We start from the raw sequence: 15377 nt of genomic DNA, 5'->3' as shown, positions 1-15377 counted from the left end.
CTTCTTGGTTCCTAGTTCCGACGTGGGGGTCACCCATGTCCTGGCTGTGTCTGTCTGGATGATATCCATTCTGATGATGCGATTCACCTCCTCTCGGCTGAGCTCCAAGTGTGGGCAGTCTAGGTTGTATTGTAGTGCGGGGAGGTGGTCCATGTGCAGGCCATGGAGCCATAGCTAGGTCTCTGTTCGGGCATACCAGCACTCAGTGTCTCCTTGTGTTGCTAGCTGTTTGGATGACTCCAAGGTGAGTTTGGGGTATCGGTGTCGGGGCAGGTCCCATATTCGGTGCAAGAAGGTCACGGTCTGGAAGAGGGCCTTAGCCACGAGGGGCGGTGCCCCCAGCTCTGCGCGGATGATCTCGTGTGGTACGCAGGGCTTGCTTCGGATCATCCGTGAGATCATAAGTATTAAGGGTCTCTCCATCTGCTCCCATCCCTCATAGGTGGCCTCCTCCTTAGGCAGTGGTTGATCCTGTGGGGCCCTCTGCGTGTAGTAGAGACTGGAACCCCATATGGGAGCCCCGTACAGGAGGGCTGGTGTGACCAAGGTGTCAAAAAGCCAAAGCTTTGTCCGGGGTTCCTGGAACTGTATGCGGGCACATTGGTTCTCCATTGACCCGAGGGCTGCATAGCCTCGGGTTAGTCTATCTTCTGCTGCTTTTCTCAGGGTAAATCTCGGTCCAGAGAATGTAATCCCCAGATAGACGTATCTTTGGACCACGTCCACGGTCTCTCCGTCGTATGTGAAGTGGGGTACCGACTGTCGGAGCAATTGGGTTGATGTACACCATGACCTTGGTTTTTCCCAGGTTCACAGTTAGGTCTTTGTCTTGGCAGAAGGCGTGTAGTGCGTCCAGTTGGCGCTGTAGCCCTTCGGGTGTGCTGGAGATGAGGACTATGTCGTCCACATATAGTAAGATGGGTATCAGTGTCCCTCCCAGGCTCGATCCCTCCTCGCCCAATCTATCTATGTACTCTGAGATCTCATCAATGTAGAGGCCAAATAGGGTGGGTGAGAGTGGGCATCCTTGCTTGACTCCGATGGTGCTGGTTATCTCCTTTGATAGCCCTCCTGGTGCTCGAACTCGGCCCGTTACCGATTCGTATAGTGCCAGTATCCCCCATCACATTTTGGTTGGGACCTCGAGTTCCTGAGTCTCTGCATGAGCCTCGCTCGTGGGACTATGTCAAAGGCCTTGTGGAAGTCCACGAAGCAGCAATACACCCGTCTTCCATGTGCTCTGCCCTCTCTATGATGGCTCTCAGTGTGAGGATATGGTCAAGGGTGTAGAACCCCCTCCTAAACCCTGCTTGTCCTGCCGCCCGATGTTGGTGTTGCTTTGTCCACTTGCTTAGCTCGTGGTCCAGTATGGATCCATATAGCTTGGCTAGTACATGGCCAACCATGACTGTTCGGTAGTTCGTGGGAACCATAGGGTCTCCGGCCTTCAGGATAGGTATTATGTGTTGGCTGACCAGCTGGCAGGGAAGCCTTCCCATAGGGCTCTGTTGAACATTTGTGCTAGGAGAGGTGCCAGTATGTCTCTGGCATGGGTCAAATGCTCTGCTACCAAGCTTTCGTGGTCTTGGGCACGGCCATTTTGGAGTCTATCAATGGCGCCCCGAACCCGCTCCATGCTGAAGAATGTGGATGATCCGGGTTTGCTCCCTAAAGGGCCGGGGTAGCTGGGGCTGCTTGGGTACTTGGTATAGTGAGGTTGCATATGCGTGCCAAGTGTTCGGGGAGGTGATGGGTGTCTGGGCTCGGGGTTTCTGAAACGCCTTCCATGCCTCTTTGCTGTCCTGTCCTAAGAATAGTTGGTAGAATTCGTGTTCCACTTTGGAGAGGTAGGCTCGTTTCTTCCGTCACACTAGACGACGGAAGATCAAGTGTGCATGTTTATGCGTGTGTACTTCGCGTGCTTCGTCCTGTTGAAGACGGAGCCGGGTTTCCCTGCACTCTGCGTCGTACCAGCTATTCTGTGGGACATTCTTGTTCGGAGGGGTGGAGTGGGGGGATGTGTGGGGGAAGTATTCGGTAGCTGAGGTGTGTAGTGTGCCCGCCAACTGTGCTGTGACCTCCTCCAGGGGTGCGTGGGGGTCCATTTCCTGCAGGCTCCAGTAGAGATGCAGGCTCCAGTAGAGATGGTCGGAGTATGCGCTCGCAGTTAGCCTGGTAAAGTGGTTCATGGGGAATCTTGGGGGGTTGCTTGTTGGGGGGGTTAGGTCATACCTGCATGTTATGTCAAATTGCAGGTAGGCATGGTCGGCAGCCACTGCGAGTGGGCGAGGTGATATTTTAAAGGACTGGATGTCGGGGATAAGTGATAGAGGGCCGAGGATATAGTCCATTGTGCTTGCTCCCAGTTTCTATGTGGGTGCTCCATGTGCCCCCCGTCCGATGCAATTGGCTGCGTGCTTGTGTGGGAAGCATGTGAGGGCATCTGACCCGAGCCATTTGTCGAGACGGTTGAGGATGGCTAGTTCGTGTGCCCCCCCTAACGCCAGTAGGTGTTCACCATATTCGGTGCATTCAGCTGTGTCCTGTGATGCCCGCTTGAGTCCTATCTCCTCCAATGTGATCTCTTTGTACATGCGGTCTTCGCTCTTGAAGAAGGGGGTCTGCCTTTGTGCTGTGCGTGCGTTGAAGTCTCCGGCCAACATGACATCCCCCAAGCTGGAGTAGTGCATGATATCCTCGTACAGTGGTAGGTATGGTGACTCGCCCTTCGGTGATGCGTATGGGGAGTGTGCTGGTGGGAAATAGCACACCGCCATGTATATGTCTCGGGGGCGATCTGTATGTATCCGGATCCACATGAACCGGGCTTCCTCATCTTTCCGCATGACTTGCACCATGGGCTGTAACTCCTCCCTGTACAACACAGCCACCCCTTCGGACCCTCGGCTCCCTCCTTTTGTTCGGGCTCTAGGGCGGCATGTAGTCTCCCATCTATATCCCCTCACTTCTGGTAAGTAGGTGCTTGGGCTTTGGTGGGTTTCTGTGTAGAGGACGATGTCCTTGCTGGTGAAGGTCTCCTGGAATAATCCTGCATCTGTTTTCATAGCTCCGTTGCAGTTCCACACTGCAAACCTCAGGTGGGTCTCATAGGCCGCGCCCCATCATTGGTGTTTATCTGTGATGATGACATGACCATCTCTGTATACTGCCCATTTTCCCGCTTTGCGAGTCTCCCGGATCTGTGGCATGCATTCTTTACGGTGTGCCACCTGTGCGGGTGTGAGGTCATCCTCCAGGTAGACTTTTTCCCCTTTTAGAGCTGTCCTTTTAGAGAGGAAGGCTCGTTTGGATTCTAAGTTGGCAAATTTGAGAATAAGAGGCCTTTCCTTGGTGAGGTCTTTCCCTACGCGCCATGCATTCTCCACTATTTGAGGGTCCTCTACTCCCAGCTTTTCACATATCTGCTTGGCGTCTGCCAAGGGGCTATCCCCTTCCTTCCATCCGACCACCCGGATGTGGAGCGCTCTAAGCTTTCTCCTTTTCTCCTCCTCCAGTGCTGCATTCACAAACTCCTCCTTCTTTGTTGGTGACTTCTTGGCTACCTCAATCCATTTGGAGTTCTCGGCCACTTCGGCTTGTGCTTGTTTCACTATATTCGCCCATGTGTTGAGAGGGGCTTATTGGTTTAAATCCACTGATTTGGAGAGAGAGAGAGAGAGAGAGAGAGAGAGAGAGAGAGAGAGAGAGAGAGAGAGATTTACAAAAAGAGAGAGAGATTTTCGTCTTCTGAGACAAAAATCAGCCTATGACAGAGAAAGAGATTAATGCTACTGAAGACCAATTCAGCCTATGTGACGTATCCATGTACAAGAGAATATCCTCATGGTAGAGAGAGAGAGAGAGAGAGAGAGAGAGAGAGAGAGAGAGAGAGAGAGAGAGAGTGTGTGTGTGTGTGTTGAGAGTTGAGAGTCTCACCTTCACTTGTCTTGGTTGTCAAACAGCTGATACTGTGATATATAGAATCTTTTACCATTTAAATAGATGTGGAAACGGCTGCCTGCAGCTCAGGGAACTAAAGCGCAGCAACCTGGTTGCTGCACTGCAGCAAGTAGATGAAGAAGAGGACATTAACAAAGTTCTAAGGTATTTATTGGTTAAGAAAAGTTCATTGGTTGGTTAGCTATGTGATTTGGTTTCGTTGTTTGCTTTAAATTCAACTGTGTGAAGATTTTCCTATTCTTGTATTTGCTTTTCCTGTTCTTGTATTTGCTTTTCGTTTTGTATTGTGGATCCTGCAAATAATCAGTACTATTAAAAACTCCCTCAAGTGGAAGCAGCCACTTCAGAGAGTTGTTTTAGAGATGGAAACCGACCTGACTTTGCAAATAAATGTATGTATATGACATGGATGGACTATCTGAGGTATTCTCCAAAATAAGAGTGACTCCTGAATTGACCAGTCGATTGACAGGGTTGGATGGGCACCCAAGTGGATAGTAGTGTGTTGACTACAAGTTTGAGGGGTAAGTTTTGCTGCTGTTAAACTGATTCTGCCTCGATGGAAGTATCAAATTGACAGCTGGTATTAGGGATCATGGACTTGTATGCAGTGCTTAATTGCAAGCCTGACCAGGCACTCTTCCTGGAGATCAGCATAAGAGTGCAATTGTTCACAAACATGGTGCTGTTTAGCCTCACCAATCCCTGTATATTGTATTTTTGCTGTTCTATGCTTCATTTTGCATGACTGACATGAATCAAGGCCTTGAATCAACTTTTCTAGGCATCCTGGAGCTGTTTTAGCCAGTTTTTTGCTGTAATATTTTAGAGATTGATTGGTTTATGATAGCTCTTGCTAGTAACATTTGATTAATTTAATTATCTAATGTGCAATGTTGTAAGGCACATGTGATGCACACGGCGATTATTTAATGGTAACAGACCAAGGACTTGAAGGAGTAACGGGTGTCAAAGGCAAAAGTTGTGACAAGTTATATCAGTTGGGTTTTGGATGTCAGTTGGTGTTAGTTTGGCTCTAGGATAATTAATGGAGCAAAAGTGTCAGTGGCGACACTAGGGACTACATAGTGGATGGGCACACTCAATTTTGGGTAGGGTTAGAAGGACTGAAAATAATTTTCATAATTAATACACTCTAAAAATTAACAAAATGGTTGGGAATTGTTGGAAAATGGGATTAGAAGGCAGCCACTTGGCAAAAATGGTGATGCAATTGGAGAGCAGGTTGTTTGGGGTTGGGAGAGACTCATTGAGTGTGTTCAACGAGAGAGAGAGAGAGAGAGAGAGAGAGAGAGAGAGAGAGAGAGTGAGAGAGAGAGAGCGAGCGAGAGAGAGAGAGGGTGTCGAGGAGAATTTGCTACTGTTGGGGACATTTATGAGGATGCCTACAGATTTAGGCAATAGTAGGTTGATTTTCTTCTGGCAGTAGGCAACAATATTTGGGTCCGATGAAGGTAGGCAACATTCATTTTTAGGGGTTTTCTTGTGTGAAAAACTAAGAAATTTCTCTCTCTTTAGTAGTCTCTCACCTTCTCTAGTTCATTCTTTGAGTATCTCAGTATTTCTCAACCATTTGAAGATTTTCTTAGCTAGATTTAATGGACAATAGGAAGATTTCTACTATAAATCCTAATTCTCAATAGAAATTAGGGTTTGGTAGCCACCTTGGGACGCAAGCCAGTAGTTAGAGGCATCGTACATTGAAATCGACAACCGGGATTCAAGGAATGGCACGGGATTTTAGATGCCAACCCATCCCATTTGATTTGGGGCAGCATTTGACCAATTAGGGGTCCAATTTGTATAAGTCTTGGGTGAAGATCAAGGGGCAAATTGCTCGAAAGACTCGTTGATTGGTTGTGACAGCAAGGGGGTTTTTGGATTAGTAGAGGAGATTTAGAAATGTCAGTTTTGTATGCCATCCAATAGCAATACAAGTTAAAGAAATCTTACTAGGGGTGCGAGTTTTGGGGCCAACAAGGTGTTCAATGTCGAAGAATATCACAGTAAAGTGTGTATTTTAGTTGTATGTCACAGGGACGTGAAATTTTTATGATGCCTACAGATGCAGGCCACAACATTTAATGCATGCGACAATAGGTTGACTCCCTCTTGGCAGCAGATGATAGCATTTGGGGCTGATTAGGGCAGACATCAGTTATCATTAGGTGTTTTCCCGCATGAAAACTCAGAAATTTCTCTCTGCTCAGCAATCTTGTACCTTCCCCAGTCCATTCTCTGAGTATCTTAGCATTTCTTAGCTATGTGAAGAGTTTCTTAGCTAGATTTGGTGTGGACAGTAGTGAGATTTATGCTGTAAACCCTAATTTTCAACAGAAATTAGGGTTTAGTGGCCACCTTGGGACTTGTGCCAATAGTTAGAGGCATCATACATTGAAATGAGTAGCTGGAATTCAAGGAGGAATGGCCGGGAATTTTAAATGCCAGCCCATCGCGTTTGATTTGGCGTTGCATTTGGCTAGTTAGAGGTCCAATTTGTATGAGTCTTGGGTGAAGATCAAGGGGCAAATTGTTAGAAAGTCCTGCTAATCAGTTGTGATAGTAAGGGGCTTTGGGATCAGCAAAGGAGATTAAGAAATCTCAGTTTGTACTCCATCCAATAGCATAGCAATATAAGTTAAAGGAATACCGCAAGGGGTGCCAGTTTTGGAGCCGACAGGGTGTCCAATGTCCAAGAATGTAATGGTAAAGTGTGCATTTTAGTTTATGTTTAGTTGTTAATTGCTGTAATTAAGTGCTTGATGAGGTTTTACCACCCTCTTTGAGAAGGAAGGCTGGTTTCAAGCGTATTTGTTTCTTTGCAAAATACACCCAAGGGAAAAGTTATCATTCTTGGCCAATAATTCTTCTTATGCTGTCAAGGGCGTTGATGGTTTACAAATTGGGACAATCAATGAATTTATTATTGTTAATGAAGCAAACATTCTATTTGGCTCAAGGATTTGTACAGATCAGTATTGGTTGCGATTCGGGAATGACTATTGCACTTTGTATATGATCTCAGGATGGAGATGTTATTGTCAAGTCTAGAACATTGATAAATTCCGATTGGTGCAGTGAATGAGGCTACCATTGTGCTTATCCGATTGGTGCAGTGAATGAGGCTACCATTGTGCTTAGAGGTCTTAGATGTCTTGCATGTACTTGGGAGTTAAAGAACTAACTTTCAGTTTCAACGATTGCATGTGTTGGATTCATGGTAAAATTTCACATGAATAATGTAGCATGCATGATTGTAGTGATGGGGAAGATCTTGTAGTTATAGGCATATTGTATAATGGTCTTTATCAGCTTGATATGTATGAGAGGACAACATCATAGGATGCATTGGCCATGGATGACAGTGAGTTGTGGTATGCTTAATTTGGTTGTCTTAACTATGGCAGTTTGCTTCTTCTTAGAAGCAAGGATATGGTGCTAGATCTTTGTAAATTGAAGGCACTAGTAAATGATATATGTGAGGGTTGTATTTTGGAAAAAAATAGTGTTTGCTTTCGTAAAAATGGATCTAATGTGGTTGATAAAAAATTACAGCTTGTATATAGTGATGTGTGTGGTGCGATGCACATTGATCTATTGAAGGATACTTGTACTTTGTCACTTTCATGGATGACATGTCACATCATTGTTGGTGATATACATTGAAGCATAAGCTAGGGGTGTTTTTATGCTTAAAAAATTTCTTGACTGTGGTTGAAAATGCTAGGGGTGTTTTTATGCTTCAAAAATTTCTTGACTTATAGGCTATAGCAAAATGGTGTGATTGAGAGGGAAAATAGATCTCTCGTGTAGATGGCTTGAGGTATGCTAACTCACAATAAGCTATGTGAAACTAGCCTTTCTTCTTTGGGTGGTAATGACTTGATTAATCAACAATTCTGGCAAGGAGAAATTCACATAAATTGAAAATACACAGTTTACCACTTTAATCTTAGACAATGGACAGCTTATTGGCCCCAAAACTGGTGCCCCTTGTAGTATTTCTTTTGCTTTTTCGCAAATGGATGGAGTACAATTGAGATTCTTTGATTTCATCGACTAATCCAAGTGTCTTTTGTTTTCTAAACTGACCAACAAGTCTTCAAACCGATTTGCCTCTTGGTTTACTTGGAGATTGATCTTTACCCTGTTTCTTGAAAGACAAATTAGGCCCTAAATTTGATATAGGTTGGCTGGCCTCGTGAATCTCCTTGAAATACTTTAATTTCAGGTGCTAGAATTCAAGTCTTAGACCCTTAATTTTGAGTATACATCCGGAGTTGTTTGCCAAAATCTAATTTCTATAAATTAGGGTTTACAATATAGATTTTTCCATATCTCCACCTCTGATGACTCACATGGTTGGATTTTGTTGAGATAACTTGAGAGATGGTTGTAAGATGAGATTGATGAGCACTCAGATGGCTTTGATGATGATGATGATGATGATGATGTTGCCTTGCTCAAATAACCATGGAAGTTATCACCTAAAGCTTAGGACCTTCATAAAGGTTGGTGCCTCCTCATATATGTTATCACTTGTTCCAGAAGGACCTTGGGCTATTGTCACTTGCACCTAGAGGGCTTCAAACTACTATGACATGTTGTAGGATTGGGCCTTAGTGGCTGCAAATCACATCAACAGGATCTCGTTGCGCTCTAACATACTTATTTTGTCTCACAATGAATGTAGTAGGTATCCCACTAGTCGCCTAAATCAATTTAACAATTATTCTTGCGTTCAAAAAAATAATTTCACTAGCCAGTAATTAAATTGGCTAGACCAGTTTGTTTTCCAAGTATTCGTGAATAGTTATTAGCCCTTGGACTAGTATTAATTAATTAATTAACTAACTAACGTTCATTGATAGTAGTGGCCAATAAATTGGTCTAGACTAAAATTTGACACTGGGTTCCACCTATTGCTTGTCAAACATAACTTATTACAACCTCTGCCTTTGGCACCAACTGATATTTTGGGGTCGTAGATTTCACATCGTAAAATAATTAACTTGCACCTGACATGTGTAAGTCACATTAGGACATTTGATTAACTTTTAATCAAATGCTAAGCAACGCAATAAATTTTCACACCTTGTGACATTGCACCAAGAATTTTGGTTGGATGCTTTCATGTGTTGACAAGCATTGGCTGAATGTACACCTTATGAGGGTTGGAATAGATGGAAGCCAATGGTGTCACATGTGTGTATTTGGTTGTTTGGTATATGCTTTGGTCAATAGCCATGAAGTCACAAGTTGCAAGATAGGACTCTCAAATATATTTTATTGGTTAGAGTGTAGAATGTAAAGGGCAGTGTTTATAGGAACCCTATACATAGAAAATTTTGTTGGTGGAGATGTGGTACTTTCTAGATATGCTAATCTACTCTTCATGAACTACAAATATCAGCCAAATATGGGTCCCACGGATACATTTGACAATTTTCTATCATTAGTTTAGCACTAGAGTTTTGTTAATTTCAAAAACCTATTGAGCATATATAGCATCAAAATTAGGAGTATACTCATGCCAGACAACAGCTTGATTTACAGCCCACTGATCAAGCCATAGTTGATGATGAAGTGGCTGATAAAGAGGGTTGCTAGTTAGGAGGCATAAACAGTCCCTAGATAGCTGTTGGAAACATTACATCACAACAAACAATCTATTTCACTTTCAAGTAGATAGCCACTCACTATGCACATGGCAATTTGGTTGTGTATATACTTTCTGCTACTGCATGCATCAAGGAGCCTATTTCTTTTGAGGATGCTTGGGACGATGAGCATTAGATGGTGGCCATTGAGTTAGAGTTGGACTATTGATAGAAATGACACATGGGAGTTATGTGACTTGCCTCTTGGCAAGCATCTTGTAGTCATTGAGTGGGTTTACAAGATTGTGCACATATATGATGGTAGCATTGATTGCTACAAGGCAAGGCTAATTACCAAAGGGTATGCCCAACAACATGGGATTGACTCTGATGAGACCTTTGCCCCTAGTTTAGGTATGGTGGCCATTTATTGTATTATTGCTTTGGTTGCTTACTTTGATTGGCATGCACATTGGTTGGATATGAAGGGCTATGTCACTCAATATCTTGGCTTTCTTAAAAAAGGGTCAAAAGCAAAGGTGTGCTAGTTGTTGTAGAAGGCTTGGTATGGCTTGAAACAGACATCTAGGACATGGTACAAGTAGATACATACTCACTTGATTGCTCTTGGGTTCAGTGCCTCGCACACTATGTTCTAGGAATGGAGATGATCTCTTGATTCTCATTCTTCATGTGGATGATATGCTATTGATGCATATTTCAGCCTTGAAGGCCGAATCAAACATTCGTTTGGTGCTATGAATCTTGGCCATTTGTGTTGCTATTGTGGCATATAGTTCATTGCAGTTGAGGGGGGCATTGTTTTGAGACTTTCTAAGTACATTGGTTAGCTCCATCATCATTTTCATATGCAAGATTGCAAGCCTATCCCTACTCTAGTTGAGATAGGCTAGATGTTTACACTTCAGAATGCAAGAGATCCCTTGATATCTCTCTGTGTAGTAGGTAGTTGGCTGTCTTTTGTATTTGTGCAATACATGGCTAGATATTTAGTTCGGGATTTCTAAGTTGTTATGCTTGATGCACAACACTGCTACTAAGCATTGGCAAGAAGTTGAACTTGTCTTTCGGTATCTCAAGGGCACTTTGTCATTGAGGCTCTTCTAGCCTTGGGGGGGTTCTCTTTGGTTGCATGCATTTGTAGATAGTGATTGGGCTAGTTGCTTTGACACTCGAGTGTCCACTAGTGGTAATTGTTTCATGCTTGGTGATTCATCCATCTCTTGGTTGAGTAAGAGGCATAGTCTATAGTGGCCACATCTAGCTACATTGGGCAACATTTAGAGCTACATTGGAATGTGTATGGGTCAGACGCCTATTGGTTGACCTTAGCGTGGGACAATAGTCTCACACTATGTATATTGCTAGTCGGAGTGCCATGGTAGTTGTGAGAAACGGAGTGTTTCATGCTCACAGTAAGCATATCGAGGTGCATTATCATTATATAAGAGAGAGGATCCATGCAAGGGTGATTGACTTGGTTTATGTCCCTTTGTAGGACAATTTGGTAGATGTATCTACTAATGCTCTTTCAGGAGAAAAGTTTGAAGCCTTCTGTACTATTTTAGACTTACTACCTTCGGGGGATTGATCTGACATTCCTTGTGTACGCTCATCTCGTTCACTTTGAGGGGGTTTTAGTATACTCATTGCGTTTTTTTTGTTGTTATAGTGTGAATGCCCCCTTATAAACGAGCACTTTTGACCTTATAGTACTGTACTTCAGGGGTATGGTACTATAATACCGTAGGGATTGTACCTCCAACAATCTCTCTTCTAAGTTCTTTTTCACTGTTTATTATTCACTGTGTGCATCCATGTGCATGTGCCTGTTTACAGCTAAGCATTGACTCAACATCCGTTGCAAAGGCTCTTTTTGGGATATGGGCATAGATGATCCATATTTTCCACTAGCGATGGGAGAAGTTGTAGTATGGTTTTGAGTGGGAAAGGAGGAGAGATGCTTTCATGTGGAGTCTGGAGATGGGTTTGCAGCATCTTTCACCTAGCCCCTCATATAATGTGGCACTATAGCCCACCAGTTTTGTTCATGCAACCATTGTACGTATTATTTGTTCAATTGCTCTTTACAGAGCATTCTTTGAACACTGTATTTGTACCTCAGGTGGATTTTTCTCCAAGGTGAGATCAGTAGAATTTTCTTTTCTCAGGAAAAGAAAGCCCTTGCCTAACTGTATTTTTTGTTGCACGTGGCATGCCAACTTCTCTTACTTGGAATTTGGTCTCTTTCATGTTTTTTTTGCTTTGCTGGAGTGGGAAACGACCTTAAAGTCACAACAAAATCAATTTTAGTTCTCCAATAACAGAAAGTTCTCTAAAAAGCACACGAGTCAAAACTATGACTGACAGTAGAAGATTCCGTACAAAGGAAAATAATAGCAAGGAACTAAGGAAAATGAATCCTCCATGGCTACATAAATTTCAATATTTGTATTTTGAGAATGCTTCTAAATGAAAGCTAACTTGTTGTCATGTTATAGGTACTTTTCGTACGAACATTTCTATGTTATATACTGCAAATTCTGGGAGCTCGACACAGATCACGATTTCAAGATTGATAAGGATGACCTCCTGAAGTATGGGAACCACTCTTTGACATACCGTATTGTGGATAGAATTTTCTCTCAGGTATGACTGTGGGAATATTTGCCTCAAATATTGGTTTCTGTGGAAAGTGTTCATGTGGCTAAAATGGCCTTGAAGTTTGGTGTAGGCACCTAAAAAGTTCACCTGTAAAGAGCCAGGAAAGATGGGCTACGAAGATTTTGTTTGGTTCATACTCTCTGAGGAAGATAAAACATCAGAAGCAAGCTTGGAGTATTGGTATGCAGCTTGTCCTCTGCCAACAGGTTTAGTGGTATTGTGTTCCTGGCTGGTTAGGGTGGTTGATGCAAAGACAGCTGTTAACTAACAAATTGTACAACTCTCATGGAGAAGCATTTTGATACCATCCTTGAATGTTCAGGTTCAAGTGCATTGACTTGGATTCTGATGGAGTAATTACATTGAAGGAGATGCAATATTTTTATGAGGAGCAACTGCATCGCATGGAGTGCATGGCACATGAACCAGTTCTGTTTGAAGATATAGTTTGCCAGATGATTGACATGGTTTCTCCGGAGGTTAGGGTTTGAACCTTGTGACTGCATCAGCATTGACAGATTGTTAATTGAATTGGCATGGCTCATAGTGCAAGCTTATTAATATGATTTTGTGGAAATATTTGAAAAAGGAGGGTTTTTATGGGCTGGTTGATGTAGGATATATGTTAGGACCCTGCAGTTTCTGGTTGATTTGTGTTTTCGTTTGAAGTGGAATGGTAACTCAGTAGTCTTGATTCAAGGTGATGGTTTTTTCTTGCAGAAGGAAGGTTTATTAACTCTGCGTGACCTGAAAAGGTGTAAACTATCAGGAAACTTTTTTAACATCCTCTTCAATTTAAATAAATTTGTGGCATTCGAGACCAGGGATCCAATACTTGTCCGTCAGGTATTCCATTCTCTCAACCTACTTTCATGTCTAACTGGAGTGATTTGATAGCTGTATAACAAGCCCCTTCTCAAATTTGGCAGGAGAGGGAAGAGCCAAGTCTTACAGAGTGGGACCGTTTTGCACATCATGAATATATACGGCTGTCAATGGAAGAAAATGGCGAGGATGCTTCAAATGGAAGCGGTGAAGTCTGGGATGAACCACTGGAAGCCCCCTTCTAGTAGATACACTGCATAAATTTTACTTGATTCATGCAAAGTGGATTGTGAAGCCCTAAGACTTCAGCAGGCCTATATCTAATATTTCCAATGTGCTGGTATTACCTTCCTGCTGATGCTTACAGTGTCACTTGATCTGTACATCTTTTCTCAAGCTAGTATTTCTTCTCCCTGTTGTTTGTCAGGTCCTTTATCCTGCCTGGTCTTGAGGTCTTCTGTATTTTTTCTGGTTGTGTTGCACTGCCATTGTAAACACTTATTTTTCCAGGCTCACATGTATTCTTCATTTGCATTTGGCAGTTTGTTTAGCCTATCTGACCTTTATTGGGCTCCCTTTTGACTGCCATCCACTGAGGGACCTCTGTTATCCAGTTACTCTCCACCATATGTGATACCTGCTGGTCTGTAATCTGAAATCTGGAATAAGAACATACCCTCCTGGTCATGACATTGTAACTTTTTACAGAACAGAGACAGTTGGATGTTTATAAAATATCGAACACCCCTCTTCTCTAATATCCCAGATCAGAACCTCAGAAAATTTAATTCAAATTAGCCAGTAGTTTTTAACAAGCAACAGAAATAAGCCAGACATCAGCAGTGGAATATATTGGCATGGGTTATGATCAGGCATTTATATAATGCTTAAATGGTGATCGTGTGCATCATAAGAAGCCTGAATGTATGCTTGTTTATACGAGGGAATATATTAATGTAAGTCTCCCAAGTTTCTGTATGCTTTGTGTATAGATGGGATACTGTGGTGGACAGCGAAGTGATGCCATGACCTAAGGCGGATACTTGTTTTTGCATAGGAAAACACTCTGAGCTGATAAACGAAAGTTCAACCACATTCAGGGAATACAGTAGTATACGAAGGCTGATAAAGTAAAGGCCCCCAAAATAGTCACTTTTGTGTGGCTGTGTAGAGCTGAAAGAGTACTGCTGCACTACCATTAACTCTCAAATTGTGTTGGTGAATTGGTCATAAAAGCTGATGTGTCCAAATATAAGGAATGATGGCATATATACAAGTGTCACTCTACTAGCCCATTGGCGATTTTAAACCTTCAACCCTGCATGTTACCTTTTTAGCTCCCAAAAACACAATGCAGGGGCTTCAAAGCTTACAGTGAACCAATCGATCATTGTAACCAATGGCAGCATGTTATGGCTCCAATATCCTATCTTAAAATTATGTGTCTTGTAGTGCAACCAACTTGTAATGCTGTTGACATCCAGTGTTATTGTATGTGTTATCTCATGGGCCTGTAATTCCAATCTGGAATTAGAATATAAGCTCCTGGCCATGGCATTGTACTTTTTACAGAACAGAGACAGTTGGATGTTTCATCAAGTACCAAAAGCTTACTGTTGCAACTTTAAAATCCAGGACCAGAACCTCAGACAACTCACGTCAAATTGCCTAGCACTTGTTACAAGCAACCTGAATAAGTCAGACGTCAGCAGTAGTGTGTGTTATCATCAAAAGGTTGTAATGCTTAAACAACGATTTCTTGTATGAAATTTGTGACATTGGAGTATATTTATTGCAATCTCCTTAGTAATGTGATGGAATGTGAACACATCTTTGTGTGTAGGAAAATGGTCTTATTGAGTAGGCTAGCAATGTTGTAGCCACATTTTAGTGAATGAAGTACCCCCAACTTGCAATGCTATCAAAGTTTGGGGTAACACTATTCATTCACTTTGGGGAATCTAGGAAAAAATAAATACACATCTTTTGTAATATGGGAGAATTGAATGCTTGTTCTTTTAATAGATCATTAACTTGCTGAATTGAATGTGTTTTAACCCATATCTAAGCAAATTGAATACATGTGTTTTAAGCTATGGATGAGATGAACACTCGCAAGTTTTTGAAGCTAATCAAATTTGATTGAAGCTAATCAAATTTGATTGAATGCTAATTATGGAGGGAGGTGTAATTTACTCGTCTTTCAAGATGTGAGTTCTCATTTCATTTTGTTTTTTTTAATAGCTGATTTTAGAAAGAAAAAAAAGGGGGAAACAGGAAAGCGGT

General features: G+C 42.6%; 1 protein-coding gene across 1 annotated transcript in view; it reads left to right on the top strand.

Annotated features, from left to right (window-relative positions):
- LOC148026014 (putative serine/threonine protein phosphatase 2A regulatory subunit B''delta) overlaps positions 1-13962 on the top strand; it is a 54200-nt gene extending 40238 nt beyond the window's left edge. Inside the window, exons 7-12 of the mRNA XM_087693251.1 lie at positions 3963-4104; positions 12104-12251; positions 12337-12446; positions 12589-12745; positions 12987-13112; positions 13196-13962. Coding sequence (XP_087549377.1) covers positions 3963-4104; positions 12104-12251; positions 12337-12446; positions 12589-12745; positions 12987-13112; positions 13196-13336 — 824 coding nt within the window. The 3' untranslated portion in view covers positions 13337-13962. The remainder of the gene's footprint in view (positions 1-3962; positions 4105-12103; positions 12252-12336; positions 12447-12588; positions 12746-12986; positions 13113-13195) is intronic.
- The last annotated feature ends 1415 nt before the right edge of the window (positions 13963-15377 follow it).

This window comes from Lygodium microphyllum, chromosome 14 (genome assembly GCF_053477565.2).
Source record: "Lygodium microphyllum isolate KBCC chromosome 14, Lygodium_microphyllum_v1.1.10, whole genome shotgun sequence".
Classification (NCBI taxonomy): Eukaryota; Viridiplantae; Streptophyta; class Polypodiopsida; order Schizaeales; family Lygodiaceae; genus Lygodium; species Lygodium microphyllum.
This window is presented reverse-complemented; position numbering and strand designations above follow the sequence as displayed.